The sequence below is a fragment of the Cetorhinus maximus genome, chromosome 18, assembly GCF_964194155.1.
Source record: "Cetorhinus maximus chromosome 18, sCetMax3.hap1.1, whole genome shotgun sequence".
Taxonomy (NCBI): Eukaryota; Metazoa; Chordata; class Chondrichthyes; order Lamniformes; family Cetorhinidae; genus Cetorhinus; species Cetorhinus maximus.
This window is the reverse complement of record NC_135896.1, coordinates 39,464,245-39,480,895: the sequence shown is the minus strand read 5'-3', so window position 1 is coordinate 39,480,895 and position 16,651 is coordinate 39,464,245. Positions and strand designations below refer to the sequence as shown.

At 40.5% G+C, this 16,651-nt stretch overlaps 1 protein-coding gene across 6 annotated transcripts in view; it reads left to right on the top strand.

Annotated features, from left to right (window-relative positions):
* The window catches only part of ppp1r13bb (protein phosphatase 1, regulatory subunit 13Bb), a 98,049-nt gene that overhangs the window by 73,866 nt on the left and 7,532 nt on the right, over positions 1-16,651 (top strand). For 3 of the 6 annotated variants that reach the window (XM_078562451.1, XM_078562450.1, XM_078562449.1), the window contains exons 10-14: positions 3,285-3,440; positions 3,828-3,941; positions 10,523-10,698; positions 11,524-12,049; positions 12,778-13,514. In XM_078562451.1, coding sequence (XP_078418577.1) covers positions 3,285-3,440; positions 3,828-3,941; positions 10,523-10,698; positions 11,524-12,049; positions 12,778-13,514 — 1,709 coding nt within the window. The remainder of the gene's footprint in view (positions 1-3,284; positions 3,441-3,827; positions 3,942-10,522; positions 10,699-11,523; positions 12,050-12,777; positions 13,515-16,651) is intronic. The other 3 variants (XM_078562454.1, XM_078562453.1, XM_078562455.1) reach the window with 3 other exon arrangements.

Genomic DNA, 16,651 nt, shown 5'->3' with positions numbered 1-16,651 from the left:
AGCAAAAAGGAGAGTAAAACCGAAACCTGCAAAAAAAAAACACAACGGGGACAAAGGTTATGGTCTGAAATTGTTGAGGCTGGAAGGCGATAAAGTGCTTAATTGAAAGAGTAGGCGCTGCTTGTCAAGATTACATTGAGCTTCATTGGAATACTGCAAGAAGATGATGACAGAGAGGTCAGCATGAGAGCAAGGTGGAGAATTAAAATGAAAGGCTATTGGAAACTTTGGCTCATGCCTGCAGAGATGTTCTGTGAAGCCCAGTCTGCATTTTGTGTCCTCCATGTAGAGTAGAACCCATTGTGAGCAGCGAATACAGTATGCTAAATTGAAAGAAGTACACGTAAATTGCTGTTTCACCTGGAAGGAAAGCTTGGGGCCTTGGTTGGTAAGAAGAAATTAAAGGATAGGTTTTGCACCTCCTACATTTGCATAGATAGGTGTCATGGAACAGGGAGGAGTTTTTGGGGGGGGTGATTTGAGATTTGGACAGGTTGGACCTGTCAGTGCTGAAAGCAGAGGGGAGGGGAAGGTGGTTTTGGTGGGGGTGTCAACCTGGAGGTGGCGGAAACAGAGTATGATCCATTGAATATATAGGCTGGTGGGATAGATGGTGAGAACAAGGGGAACTCTATCCTGGTTCTGGGAGGGAACAGAAGGGGTGAGAGCAGAATTGTGGGTAATGGAACAGACATGGTCGATGGCCTTGTCAACCACAGTGGGAAGGAATCCTCAGTTGAGGTAAAAGGAAAATTAGAAGCGCTGGTATAGAAGGTTGTACCAGCAGAAAATATGCAATGGAAACTGGGAGGATGGAATAGAGTTCCCACAAGAAGTGGGATGTGAGGAAGTGTAGTTGAGGTTACTCTGGGAGTCGGTGAATGTTGGTTGTTGGCCTTTCTGCAGAAATGGAGACAGAAGTTGAGGACAGGATGAGTCAGAGATGGACTATGTGAAGGTGAGAGAAGGGTGGAATTTAGAAGCAAAGTAGATGAAATTTTCCAGCTCAGTGAGAACAGGAAACGGCAGAGATACCATTATCAGTGTCCTGGGGAAAGAGGTGAGGGAGGGCACCTGAGTGGGACTAGAACAAGGAATGTTCCACATAGCCCACAAAAAGGCAAACATAGCTTGGACCCATGCAGGGACACCTTTATTTGGAGGAAGTGAGTGGAGTTAAGAGAAATTAAGACTCTTACCACCGCCTACAAGTTCCCCTCCAAACCATATACTATCCTGACTTAGAACTGTATCATCATTCCTTCTCTGCTAGGTCAAAATCCCTTCCTAATGGGCACTGTGGGTGTACTTACACCTCATGGACTGCAACAATTCAAGAAGGTGCCTCATCACCATCACCTCAAGGGCAATTGGGGGTCGGGAAGCAAATACTAACCTTGCCAGTGATCCCCGCATCCCATGAATGAATTAAAAATAAAGTAAAAACATCAACGTATCTATTTCTATCTAAGATTCTAATACAAGGCCGTGAACTGAAGTCCTTTGCTAATAAATGGAAGTATAACTTTTACAATTCTATTTTCTGTTTCAAGTTCAGTTGATTAGTTGGTTGATAATTTATTCATAATAAAAGTCTTACTTGGATTAATCTTGTTATGGAAACCATAAATAATCTAAGTTAAAGATTTTTGAAACTATGCACTCAGAGTTAAATTAGTCTTATCCATTTATAATTAGTGTACTTATTAATGTATTGCTTTTGAATTACTAAACTGTACTGGATACTGGGTCCCTTGCTTTTCATGGTATATATATCAATGATTTAGACAATGCAGGGGGCATCATTAAGAAGTTGAAGATGGTACGAAATTGGCAATGCTGTTGATGGTGAGGAAGAAAACTGTAGACTACAGGATGATATCAGTAGACTGGTCAGGTGGGCATAAAATTGGCAAATGGAATTCAACCTGAAGAAATTAGTTAATCCATTTGTGGAGGGCAAACAAGGCAAGAGAATACGAAAGAGGTTACAGGATTCTGAGAAGTATAGAGGAACAGAGGGGCCTTGGAGTGCATATCTTCATATCCCTGGAGGTAACAAGACAGATGGACAAAGTGGTTAAGAAGGCATACAAGATACTTCCCTTTATTGTCCAAGGCATGGGGTATAAGAAACAGGGCAAGGAGGTTATGTTAAAACTGTAGAGACCACTATTTAGTCTAGTTCGAGTACTCCATACAGTTCTGGACACTGCATTAGAGGAAGGATGCGATCACAATAGAGAGGGTACCGAAGAGAGTTATGAGGATGTTGCCAGGAATGGAAAATTTTAGCTATTGAGAAAAGATTGGATAGGCTCGGGTGTTTTCTTTGGAACAGTGGGGACTGAGGAGAAATTTCAATGAGGTGTGTAAAATTGAGAGGTCAATAACCTAGCAGCATAGATTAAAATGATTGGTAGAAAGATTAGAGCTATTTTCTTTTTCACCCAGAGAATGGTGGGTCTGGAACTCACTGCCTAAAAGAGCGATAGAGGCAGAAACCCTCATTACATTTAAAAAAAACGCTTGAATATGCACTAGAAGCTCTGTAACTTTGCAGGGGTACAGACCAAGAATTGGAAGGTGAGATTAAGCTGGATAGGTCTTTTCCAGCTGACACAGACACAATGAGCTGAATGACATCCTTCTGTGCCTTAAATTTTTTAATGTAGCTTTTTAATTTGGGAACTGAGTGGTGCAATGATCTTTCACTTCATAGACTTAGGGTAGAATCCAATCCAGGCTGATTATCACACTCTGGCTAAACAGGTTCTGTTTGAAATTAATTTTGCCAATCACCGTTCAATTATTGAGTTCACAATACAAAATTGCTTTAAATTTGGCACAAAATTGGCAATTTCTTGAATCTCCAAACTTTGTCCACTTTAAACAAAATGTTAATGGTCCCTAACCAGATTTTATGAAAAACCTGGAGGCCTGGTCTAGGATCATAATTTCTTAGCGCTAATTCCTTCCCCTGGAAGAGTTCAAAAATGATCTTATTTCCAGACTATTGTACCACATCTATTTAAGTGTTTCTTTCTTTCAGGGTGTCTTCTCATACTATATTTAAACTTTTACCAGTTATTAGTAAGTTGTTAAGTACTTGGGTTCACATTTTTATAGCACCATATTTTGAATTTATAACTTTAGTATTTCAGATTTCTTCTAACTCTTCTCTTTTATATTTAATTTGATATATTCTTTTGTGTTCTTATGCTTTTCTTTTGCTTTACTACTGGGTCCTTCAATGACTCACTTTGCTTTGACTTCTTGGACAGAATCAGATGGCAGTTTGAAAAAACCTCCTGGCATTTGGAAAGTTTCTGATTTAGACTTCATAGTGGATCCTGTTTTAATTTCTTCTACTGCCTCTCTAAAGTCTCCAGATCATAGTGTGAACCACTTGGCAACTTCTGTTCCTGACAAACTACATTGTGAGTCTGTGGAACTGTTACTGACTTTGCTTAAAGGACATATCCTGCCGTATGTTTTAAACTTGCATAAGACAAACTTTCTCCTTGCCTTTGAAGTGAGATTTTAAAAATTCCTGGTTATGTTTTAACATTTTTGTTGCAAAATAGTCCTATGAATTTATTGTAGACACAAGTGAACATTATTGCACAGCCAAATGTAGATGCAAATAAACATAATTGTAAAGCTAAATGTTGATGCTGTATGTAATCATTCAAAAAACACTAGATTACAAAATTTTAATCTTGTTTTTAAAAATGCATCTAATATTTGAGGTAAAAACATTTAAAATTTAAACCTAATGAGTCCTACAATTGTCTGTCTTCTATTTTCTGTTCCATTATACATAGATGAAATTCTTAGACACAAGCTGACCGGCTCCTGGGTGGTGTCTGATTTGGATGTGGGTCTTGACTCTGGTTCATCCTTGCATTTTAAAAACTATGAAAGCAGATGCTTGGGTTGTACGTCTTTATACAGTTCTGCTTCTTTGAATAGACTGATGTAATTTGTTATAATTTTGAATGCTGCAAGCCCCTAATAATGCATCCATAATTAAAGCTGGTTTCCTGTTTGAGGGTTTTTGAATTTGATTATACTTAGTATATCTAACTGATGCACGTGTTTGTGCATGCCTGGTGCATGAGCTTTCTTTATGATTGACTGTTAAAGTACTATAAAACTGAAGGAAACATTTTTCACCTGCTTAACTCAAAACTGAATAGTTCACAAATGATTCTAGCAGCCTACCATTGATTGTAATGGCCTAGTGGTATAAAATGTTACAAATTCCTTAATGCTTCTCTAAATGTAATTTTGCAAAGATCGTGATCCAGTTTTGCAGCAATGAATATGTAACACAAAGTCATGGTTTTGTTTAATTACAGTAGATTTATTTGTGGTTAGGCTTTCTAGATGGAAAAGCTAAGGTGGGCCTAAAAAGTTTTGCTGCTCCATATTTATCTTGATAATAATTGAGCATTTTCAGGCAGACCTGCTAGTTTTCTCTTGATTCTTCCATTCTTTGAAAGAAAAGTTGTCTTATTCTCTCAGCATTAAATCAAGATCTTGTGAAGTCAAGATTTGTGACCTAAATTCTAAAACTTTGCACTTGTCAGGCCTTACTTTAAGGAGTCTTTCTTTTGAGCTCTGCTTCCAGAGGCACAAATATCACAACTTAATTTAAGGCAAAATGTTTTAAAACTGTTTTAAGTTTACAAGAACAGGAAAAGTTGGTTTTTAATAACAAATTCCTCCTAGCTTTACAATCTTCTACAAAATGGATAAAAATCCCATCCAAGTAACAAAAAAAATGTTCATAAGTCAAGAAAACGCAGGCAGTTAAAATTTTATTTTTTTCAATGGTCACAATACTACTGTATGTGTGCAACCAAACAATATTGAATAGGATGGGTTGTATTTAAACAATCCTTGCAGTGAACCTGGTGGTTAAGTGGCACTTTAAGTTTGCCGTAACCGAGACTGATTGATAGATTTAGCTATAAAACTTCCCATGGTTAATTATATTATGAACTGATGTACTGTATAGAGCCAAATAAAGTGAACTAGCTTTGGCTCCTCTCCCCCACCCCCACCCCAATCCATTAGCAAGATTTCCGTGAGTAACTGACACACATTTGAGACAATCTAAGGTTTGATGAGTGGTCCATGCTGATTTAGCTGATCTTTGTTGGGGTGAAATCTACATTAAGCCTGCTGCCCCTTGAGAGGGTGGAACGGGAGCAAATTGGCCAAATGCCTGCATCTGATTGCTATCCAATGACACTCTCCTCCCTCTCTTGCTGGAAATGTATATGAGGTTAGATAACAATAGGGTAGTGATGTTTCTGCCTGTCTCTTTATGGGGTATGTGGAACATTCCTTGTTCCAGTCCTACTCCGGCCCCCTCCCACAACTCTTTCTCCGGTACATCGATGATTACTTCGGTGCTGCTTCATGCTCTCGTCGGGACCTGGAAAAATTTATTAATTTTGCTTCCAATCTCCACCCCTCCATCATTTTCACATGGTCCATCTCTGACACTTCTCTTCCCTTCCTTGACCTCTCTGTCTCAATTTCTGATGATAGACTGTCCACCAATATCGATTACAAGCCTACCGACTCCCACAGCTACCTCGACTACAGCTCCTCACACCCTGCTTCCTGTAAGGACTCCATCCCATTCTCTCAGTTCCTTCGCCTCCGTCGCATCTGTTCTGATGACGCTACCTTCAAAAACAGTTCCTCTGACATGTCCTCCTTCTTCCTTAACCGAGGTTTTCCACCCACGGTCGTTGACAGGGCCCTCAACCGTGTCCGGCCCATCTCCCGCGCATCCACCCTCACGCCTTCTCCTCCCTCCCAGAAACATGATAGGGTCCCCCTTGTCCTCACTTATCACCCCACCAGCCTCCGCATTCAAAGGATCATCCTCCGCCATTTCTGCCAACTCCAGCATGATGCCACCACCAAACACATCTTCCCTTCATTCCCCCCTGGCAGCATTCCGTAGGGATCGTTCCCTCCGGGACACCCTGGTCCATTCCTCCATCACCCCCTACTCCTCAACCCCCACCTGTGGCACCTCCCCATGCCCACGCAGAAGATGCAACACCTGCCCCTTCACTTCCTCTCTCCTCACCATCCAAGGGCCCAAACACTCCTTTCAAGTGAAGCAGCATTTCACTTGCATTTCCCCTAACTTAGTCTACTGCATTCGTTGCTCCCAATGCGGTCTCCTCTACATTGGAGAGACCAAACGCAAACTGGGTGACTGCTTTGCAGAACACCTGCGGTCTGTCCGCAAGAAAGACCCAAACCTCCCTGTCGCTTGCCATTTTAAAACTCCACCCTGCTCTCTTGCCCACATGTCTGTCCTTGGCTTGCTGCATTGTTCCAGTGAAGCCCAACGCAAACTGGAGGAACAGCACCTCATCTTCCGACTAGACACGTTACAGCCTTCCGGGCTGAATATTGAATTCAACAACTTTAGATCTTAAACTCCCCCTCCCCCCATCCCCACCCCGTTTCCTCCCCTTCCCTTTTGTTTTTTTTTCAATAATTTATATAGATTTTTCTTTTCCCACCTATTTCCATTATTTATAAATCTACAACTAATACCTTGTCAGTCTTTCCACCCCACCCCCACTAGAGCTGTACCTTGAGTGTCCTGCCATCCATTCTTAATTAGCACTTTTCTTAGATAATATCACCACCTTCAACACCTCTTTGATCCTTTTGTCTGTGACATCTTTTGATTATCTGCTCCTATCACTGCTTGCTTGTCCCTACAACCACCCCACCCTCAACTTCTCTCCCCCTGCCCCCCACCTTAAACCAGCTTATATTTCACCCCTCTCCTAACTATACTTCAGTTCTGTTGAAGGGTCATGTGGACCCGAAATGTCGAGTGTTTTCTTCTCCACCAATGCTGCCAGACCTGCTGAGTTTTTCCAGGTAATTCTGTTTTTCTTTCTCCTTCCCAACCCTATCCCCAGGAAAATAGCCTTTGAACACAGTATCAGAGCTTGTACATTAATAATGGCCACAGGCAAGGTATGGAAGGGATTGGGTGATGGAACCTAGCCACAGATCGATGCTTTCGGAAATGGAGGATGGGCAGAAAATTGGCAGAATAAACTGGTGTTGAGTTTCTTTTAATTAAGTTTTCTTTTTTATTACTCTTGCTGGGAACCAATTATGACATTGTAGACAAATGGAATATAGATATGCTTTGCCCTTTTAGTGATGTATGGTAAAATTATGGTGTAAAACATTTCAATGTATTGCTAATTTTGAAGTATGGTAGTATTAACAATCATTTTACACTTCTGAACAAACTTAACTTCCATCATTGAATAGAACAACTATTGAATTTGTAAAAATAATCACACTTTTATGGGCTACCATATTACTGAAATTTTGCAAAGCATCATTTTTCCTTTTGACAGCCACCATTGTATTATGTGCCATTTTCTAGAAAGTAGATTGAGTTGGTAACCTATACTCTGCTGCTACTAAAATCCAGCTACCACAGAGGCATGGAAGTAATTGTGGATTGATGTGCCACCCATTTCACTTTCCTTTGGGCCAGTTGAGATAAGAGAACATAGAAAGATTTAAGCAGCAGAAGGAGGCCATTCGGCCCACTGTGTCCATGCCGACTGAAAAAGAGCTATCCAGTCTAATTACAACTTCTAGCTCTTGGTCTATAGCACTGTAGGTTACTGCATCTCAAGTGCTCATTAAATGCGATGAGTATTTCTGCCTCTGCTGCCCTTTCAGACAGTGTTCCAGACCCCCACCACCTCCTGGGTAAAAGAATTGCTCATAAACTCCCCTGTAATCCATCCAATTGTTTGAAATCTATACCCTTGGTTAATGACTTCTCTGCTAACGGAAATAGGTCCTTCCTATCCACTCTATCTGGATCCCTCATAATTTTATGCATCTCAATGAAATCTCCCCTTAGCTTGATCTGTTCCAAAGAAAAAAAACCCAGCCTATTCAATCCTTCCTCATTGCTAAAGTTCTCCATTCCTGGCAACGTCCTTATAAATCCCTTCTCTACCCTCTATGTTGTGATCAGATCCTTGCTGGAATCAGGCAGCCAGAACTGTAGGCAGTACTCTAGCTGTAGTCTAAGTAGCGCTAGCATAATTTCCCTGCTCCTTTGCTCTAGACCTTGGCCAATAAAGAAAAATATCCCCTGTGCCTTGTTGACCACTTCATCTACCTGTCCTGCTACCTTCAGAGATCTGCAGTCATACACTCCAGGACCCTTCTGTTCCTCTATGCTTTTCAGAAACCTACCATTTATTGTGTATTCCCTTGCCTTGTTTGTCCTTCCCAAATGCACTATCTCATGCTTCTCTGGATCGAATTCCATTTATCACTTTCCTGCCCACCTGGCCAGTGTGTGGATGTCTTCCTACAGACTACAGCTTCCTTTCTCACTTTTACACGTTGGCTAATTTTCGTATCATCTGCAAATCTCCTAATGATACCCCGTACATTTTGGTCTAAATCATTGATATGTATACCATGAGCAGTTAGGGGCCAAGTACTGAGCTCAGTGGAATCCTGCTGGCAGCTGCTTTCCAGCCTCAAAAACGCTTTGACCATAACCCTTTGCTCCCTGCCACAGAGCCAATTTTATATCCACCTTGCTACTTTCTCTTGGATTCCATGGGTGTTTACTTTTCTGACCAGTCTGCAATTTGGAACGTTTTCAAAATCCTTGGTAAAATCCATGCAGACTATTTCAAACATGCTACCCTTATCAATCCTCCTTGTTACTTCAAAACATTCAATTAAATTATGCAGGCACAACCTTCCCTTAACAAATATATGCTGTCCTTTATTAATCCATGCTCCTCTAAATGGCTCTTTATACCTTATCTCAGATTTTTTTTTCAATAATCTGCCCACCACTGAGGTAATAGCTAACTGGTGTGTAATTAGTTGGGCTATTCCTTCCTCTCTTTTTAAACAACTATACAAGGTTAACAGTCCTGCAATTCTCCAGTGTGCCCAGAAAAGATTGGAAAATGATGGTCAAAATCTCTGCTATTTATTTTCTTGCTTCCTTTAACAACCTGGAATACATTTCATCTGGGCCTGGTGATTGATCTACTTTTAAGGATGATAAATATCTTAAATATAGGGAGTAATTAATGTCCCATCCAATATTTCACATTCCTCCTCAGCTGTAAGGCCTGGTTTGTCCATCTCTGGGGAATTTGTCAATGAGGACCCTAACTAACCACACAATACTACATTATGTTAAAATGCTGATCCATCAGGCTGTGAAGCTTAAGCAAACACTTAGGGGAGAATTTTCGGCCCAGCGAGCAGGGGTGGGGCCCGCTCACCGAGGCGTATAATGACACAGGGTGACGTTGGGCATGTATCCCGATGTCACCATGCGTCATTTAGATTTTCAGTTTGGCGGGCATGCAGCCCAGTTGGCTGCGTGCCCACCGAACTGTCAAAGGCCCGTTAAGGCCATTAATTAACGCTATAGAGAAAGCTGCCCATCCAACTTTAAGATTGGCGGGCAGGCGAAGAGCCCAGGAGGCCTTCGCATTTTTCATGGAACCTCATCCACAGGTGGGATGAGGTTTCATGAATGTTTTTGAAATCTTGGAAAAAATTTTAATAAAATTAATACACATGTCCCAGCTCATGTGACAGTTCACACGAGGGAACATGGTCTAAAGATTTTTCCCTCCTTTTAAACTTTAGAAACTTTAAACTAATCTCCCTGAAGCACCCCTGTGCCTCAGATTTCTGCGCTCTTTTGCACAAATGCATGAAAGAGCACACTCCCGACTGAGGGAACCCCCCCCCCACCAACCCGCACAGGGAGCGCACAGCGCTTCCGGGCATGCGTCATGCTGGGTGGGCCTTAATTGGCCTGCCCACGTAAAATGGCGGTGCGGACCTGATCAGGGGCGCCGATCGGGGCTGCGCCTGCCCCCACACAACTCTTTCCCCTCCCCCCCAAACAGGGGGAATATTCTGTCCTTAGAGAAAATTATTTTGCCATTTTTATTGCGGTGTTGTGTGACAAGTGACATTAATATTGGTATTTAGAGGATCATTGCTTTTACAGTATGTCAGTTGACCAAATTAAGACAATGGCAAACCACCACTGACAAAAACTGACAAAAAAACAGCTTGGGATGAAGCATCAGCAATGAGTCAAGGCCCTGCCTTCGGGCAAAGGACATATGACATTGAGCAAATGTTAATTCAGTACCTAATTATCAGTTTGTAACGAAATTCTACTGCTTGCATGTGCCATGTACATTAGTGGCACAAGGAAATTATATTTCCTTTTTGTCCCCAAAATGGCTGCAATGATTGTGCTTGAACAATAGTTAGTGCATTCTCTTCCACCCTGCTGTAATTGCAGTGACAGATTGGGAAAGCTTGAGTATTTACTAACCAGATGTGATCAATTCAATTAAAATAAGTAGCTATTTGAATTTTTTTTAAAAATAGATTTTAAATATATTTCAATTTTTCATGCCCTAATTAGCTAACGATGGAAATTGGCCAGCACTCCCACAGGGATCTGTTACGACAGGGAAATCACCTACAACAGCAAACAATGACTGGAAGGAATCCAACATGGATACAGTTTTGAAACCAGGAGCTGGATCAAGTCAGGCCCTGTCCACTTCCTCATCTATTTCAAGCAATGAGAAAATGGTGGTAGGTTTTGGCAGCACTTCAAAGTGGCCTCTGATGATCCATTTAATATGGAAGCTATCTTTCCCTATTTGATTTTAGCAAATCAATTTCAAGGTACAGTCAACTCCAGATGGCAACCTGCCTTTACTGCTCCAGGGCACAAAATTAAATTTAGTTTGTTCTGAATCCAAAGTTTTAGTTTTCTAACATTTAACAGTGCTTTTGTTGCTTGAATAATATGAATACAGTAAAAGCTTTTTATGGGAGACAAAGAAAAGTTTAGGTAATTTACAGTCTTCCTGACTGAACATTGAGTTCATATTACCTCTGCTCTTTTTTGGGCAGCAACCATTGACAGTGATTCTGCTTTTCCATTTGCACCTTCTTTGGACACATCTTTCATTTCTTGAGCGCTGTGATCCCTTTTGTGATTTTAATCTCCCGCCTTTCAATCTATCACAGATCTTCTGTTTGTTCTTTCCTCCCCGACCCCACCTCCCCTTTCCTCCCCCACCCCACCCCCTTTTCCTTCCCTATCCCAACCCACCTTTCCTCCCCCACCCCACCCCCACCCTTCCCTGCCTTGCTTTAAATCTGTTAGATCTCTAAGCATTCCCAATTCTGACAAAGGGTCAATAACATGAAACCTTCATTCTATTTCTCTCTCCACTGATGCTGTCAGTCTGGTTTTATTTCAGATTTCTAACATCCACTGTATTTTGCTCTTGTTCTGAGTGTTTAATGTTTTCAAAACTGGCTATTAGATATAAATTGGTTAGGTAAAGCTTTGTTTTGGAGATTATAAACTGATTATGACTAGTTCTAACAGTATCTCATTTAATTTAGGGTATTGAAGCAGGAAAAGTACCGCCATCAGTGCCGAGTGCAGTAAAGCAGCTGCCTCAGTCTTATGGATCTCACCCAAAATCTTCTCTCATGACCATCGGTTCCACCAATTCACTGGAAAGAATGAAAGATAGCACTCAGCCCAGGCCTAGTATGGGTTCAGTCTCCAACATAACCTCAGCAAACTGGCAGAGACCTATCCAGTCTTCACAACCTGCAAGCACATTTCAAGCCAGTGCCTCGCAACAAATTCAGCAGAGAATTACGGTGCCTCCAAGTCCTACTTATCAGCCAGCTGGTTCACCATTGTTCCCTGCTGGAGACAACAGACCTGATCCACCACTAGCTGTGGCAGTAAGGCCATTCTTGACTGATAAAGGTTCTAGACCTCAGTCTCCACGAAAAGGGCCTCAAACGGTGAATTCCAGTTCGATTTATTCAATGTATCTTCAGCAAGCTACTCCACCAAAGAACTATCAGCAGGCTGCATATAACACCCTAAACAAAGCTCATACTGTTAAAGCAAGTAAGTAGTTTAATTTTTAAATGTTTGATAAAAACCATTAATAATTTGATAGTTTCTATAATATGTCTATAGCAAAAGTATAATTATTATACAGTAAAGTCCGGCCGCTCGTGGGGGTTAAGTTTCTGCGAAAACTCGCAAATGGCGAAATCGCAAATGTTGAACATACTTTACAATGGACATTAATTAGATAGGTTCCAGCTATCCTAAAATTTGACATGTATAAAGGATCAAAGGCAATAAAAACTATGCTCTTAATAAATTTAAAGAGAAATTTACTGGGGGAATTGTTTAACAAAACAATAAAACAAGAACAATGTAAAATTTGCCTCTCAGTACATTACTTGAGAGTGGAGGTGGACTGTGATCAGGAATTAAATCGCAGCAACAATGGATATCCGCGTGCAAGCAACAGCAGAGACATACGCACAATGTTCATTATCCACTGCAGGAAATACATCATGGACACCTTCAACTTTCTTCAAAGTTCATTTAGGCGTTTTTCCTTTTTTGGCATTTAAATTGGCTTCTATTTCTTGACTTTTGAAACAGCAGCTAAGCATACATTTGAGCCCACAATGGGTGATCTGGCATACAAAGACTTTTGCGCGGATAAGCAAATTTGTGGAAGAGGAAGTCATGAATGGTGGGATTTTACTGTATTTAATATAATAAAGCATAATTATTACTTTTGATTTATTAGAGAAATTTCTCTTTCCCTTTTCTAGTGTATGGAAAGCCAGTATTGCCATCTGGATCTGGTTCTGCTTCACCATCTCCTTTGCCTTTTACTCATACCCAGCCTTTCCAAAGTTCTCATCCTCAGACCAGTGATGAAAACCAAACTAGTAATGAAAAAGAGCTAGAACATGAGAACTTGCCACCCACCAACTCAAATGTTGAAAACATCCCACGTCCTCTAAGTCCTACAAAATTATTACCTATTGTGCATTCGCCATTACGGTATCAAAGTGATGCTGACCTTGAAGCTCTAAGGAAGAAACTGGCACATGCACCAAGGCCTCTGAAGAAACGCAGTTCTATAACTGAGCCAGAAGGCCCAAGTGGGCCAAATATACAGAAGTTGCTGTATCAGCGTTTTAATACACTAGCTGGGGGTATGGATAATATGCCATTTTATCTCCCCAGTAATCAGCAAGACTATGTAGGTGCTTTAGCAGATGTTGATAACGGTAATACCAGCTTAGTGGAGTCTGGTTCTGTGCAGCCTGAACCAACAACTCAGCCTGAAGTTCAACCATCGTCGGATGCCAATGATAACCAGCTGCTTTCTCCACATTCTGAATTGATTCAGACAGATGACAACGAGATCTCTGCTACAATAGAGGACAATAACAATAACCCCGCTGTTGTTCAAACGGAGCAACTACCAAGTCCTATGCCAGAGGTCATATCACCAGAGGAAGATGTTCCTCTGCCACCTGCTGTGCCACTGGCCTCTCCTGTAAGTTTTGTGTTGTACCTAGTATAAACTATAAATGAAGAGTAATATCAGTAGAATCAATGGGCTTTTGTTTTAAGAAGCTGTATTTCCTGGGACCAAATAGCAAAGTAAATTAAGATACTGTCTAACTGGTTTTACATTCAATCCAGGATGGTGGTTGCAAATCTCTTTTTTGGCTGGAAATGCTGTATGTGAAATGAGTTTGGATCGTTTTAGCTGGATATGTGCCCACAAGACAGCTCTGCCCCTAATTAGGCATTAAATTGGGAATCTCTTTTAGCTTGCATGTGTGTCTGATATGGGGAGTAGAATTGATGTAGCAGAGGAGCTCTTGTGGGTTATGGAGAGGATAGAGGAAGGCTTCACTTTGCTTTGCATCTTGTGACATATGGATATCATTTTCACAAGCTTTGTCCAAAGGTTACAAATCTTGATCATGGCAGTTAAAGAACATGTTGCTGAAAATTGTCTCTAAAGTAAAATGTTCCATCTGTATGACGGTTTTCCATGTATGTGGATGGTTTGGACTGAGACAGGGATCATAATATTGGCATTTAGTGATTACACAGAAGTAGAGGATTTGGCAAACACAAGGAGGAAGTAGATTGATTAAGGCTGATGGATGACTGGTACAATTTATATAGAATTTCTTAAGTTCTGTTACATAAACAGGCCAGTTGACCCAACCAGCCTATGTCAATGTTTATCCTCCACGTGAGCAAGTACGCTAATCACATTTACCATATTGCTTCATTCCCTTTTGTCATCCACCTAGCCAGTCTAACCTTGAATGTTGACATAGTTTCTGCCCAACCATTAATTCTGGAAGTGAATTCCACAGCTTTATATAACTCTTAAATTTATCTTTTCCCCTGCATACAATACTCCATCTTAAAGTTGTACATAAACACATGATTCATTACCATCCTAGCTTTTCTATACCATGCATCATGATAAAATCAAGAATTCCATTAGCTTTGTTTACTACAGTAACAACCTGAGGTGCTGCCTTTAATGTCCTGTAAGTCTGCAGCCTCAATCCCTTGGTTCTTTGGCAGCATTAAGACTATTTTCATTCAGAGTATTATTACTGCTTTTTTTTTTCTAAATCCTAATGTGTCACCTCGCACTTTTCTCACCTTTTACCCTTTCCTTCGTCCTCTCAAATTTTTTTTTTGTAGCTTCCTATAGGTTAATTATACCTCCCATAAATTTCACACCACTCCCTCAAGTACCCAAATCACTGATATACACAGTGAACCAAAGTGAACTTATGGGACATCGCCATTCATTTCCAACTAACCTGAAAAACCATCCTTAACTCCAATCAATCTCTCTCCTAGTTTTTAATCCAGTCCTTCAATTCGACTTTTGCTCTTCTCTTGTAATCTCCTTTGTGGTACCCTTTGAAAGGTTTTCCTCAAGTCCATGTTCACTACATTCTCTCCATTGCCTCCATATACCTAGTCTGTTACCTCCTCAAAGAATTCAGTGAGGTTTGTCGAGCATAGTCATACCTCAAGAAATCCATGCTGGCTACTTCTGTTTTCTCTTTATGTAGATATAAGTAATTTCATCCTTATTACTCTAAAAATTTCTCTATAACAGATGTTAAGCTGTTTGCTGTCAATACCTTACAATGTCCCAAGGACATGAAATCGACTGTGTAAATGCAAATTAATTTTTTCTTTATCTCTGTCTGTAATTATCCAGATTGGTTGTCTCCCTTTTTATAAATGGGCACTACATTAGTCACTCTCCATTCCTCCACACATCACACTCAATAGACTCCTGAAATATAATATTTAGGGTCCCAGCAATTTCTTACTTGCCTCCCTCAGGATCCTAGGATCTATCCCATCAGATGCTGGAACACTGTCTTCCCTTAGCCTGCTCACTTGTCCAATGAATAAAATACTTTGTTTTCTTTGATGTTTAGTGATGTTTTTTCCTCAAGGCTCCTCTTGACTTTACCTCTTATTTTCTAATACTGTCCTGCTTGAGGGAAGAGTCCTGAGGAAAGATTTTAGGAATTTCATTCCTTGAATATTGCTGAAAAGAGGCACGTGTACCTGAAGTTTTTCACTTTGCACTCATCAGGAAAAATGCAAGAATGCCAAAAAAGGGTGCTGATTGTTTGGCAAGTCAACTCTGAGCAAGGCACTGCCGTTGAGAAAACAACATAGGCTCCCCAAGCTCCCGGGTATTTAATAAGAAAAGGCACAAGCCTTGAACGTATTTCTTTGCAGAAAACAGGTCCTTGCGTATGAATGTATGTCACTTCTGGTGAGCGTAAATGGACCATGTTATGAGCATGACTGATTTATCTTAAATTGATTGTCAGTGTAGCTATTAGAGCACTCGGGATTGGTGCATTCTTGTGTTTGTCCTGATGAGTGCAAGACGAGAAGCTTCGGCACCTTGTCTTTGTCAGCGAATTTCATTCCCTTTTCTCTATTTACTCCTCTGTCCTAATAAATAAATGGATAATTAAAATCTCCCAGAACAATAATTTTGTTCCTACTCATCTCAGATTAGAATGACTGACTGCAGATTCCCTGATTCACTTCATTTCTACAACTTTCTCCTACCAATGTTGCAAATCCTTTATCTTGCAGATCCAACCATTTTGACCCTGTTTGTACTCCTCTACGTCTACATTATCCCTCTCCATAGCATGCATTCCCTCTCATCAATGTCTTTTTTCTTAGTTTCTCTATTCCTCCTATATATACTTATTTTAAAGAGGTTTTGGGAGAAAAAGCAAAGATTAAACATATATACTTGATGGAAAAACATTGAAGATTGGAGGGACAAAGTCACTAGGGTTTCAAAGACACAATTCCTTGAAAGTGAAAAGCCAATTGCATTTTGGGTTTTATAAACAAACCAAAGAAATAACATTTTTTACAAGACCATAATTAGCCCATATTACAGCAGTGACATTGCAAATGTATTGCATTGGCTATGAACAAATTCATCATATAAAATGAAAATTAATTTGTTCTCTCTCTCGCAACCATAATTGGGATACTGTGTTGTTTTAGACAGGTCATTGAAAGGACAATGAAGCCATAAGGAGCGTAAAGCTCCTTATCACCAGTATGATAAGCTGGGTAAAATAATAATTGTAAGAA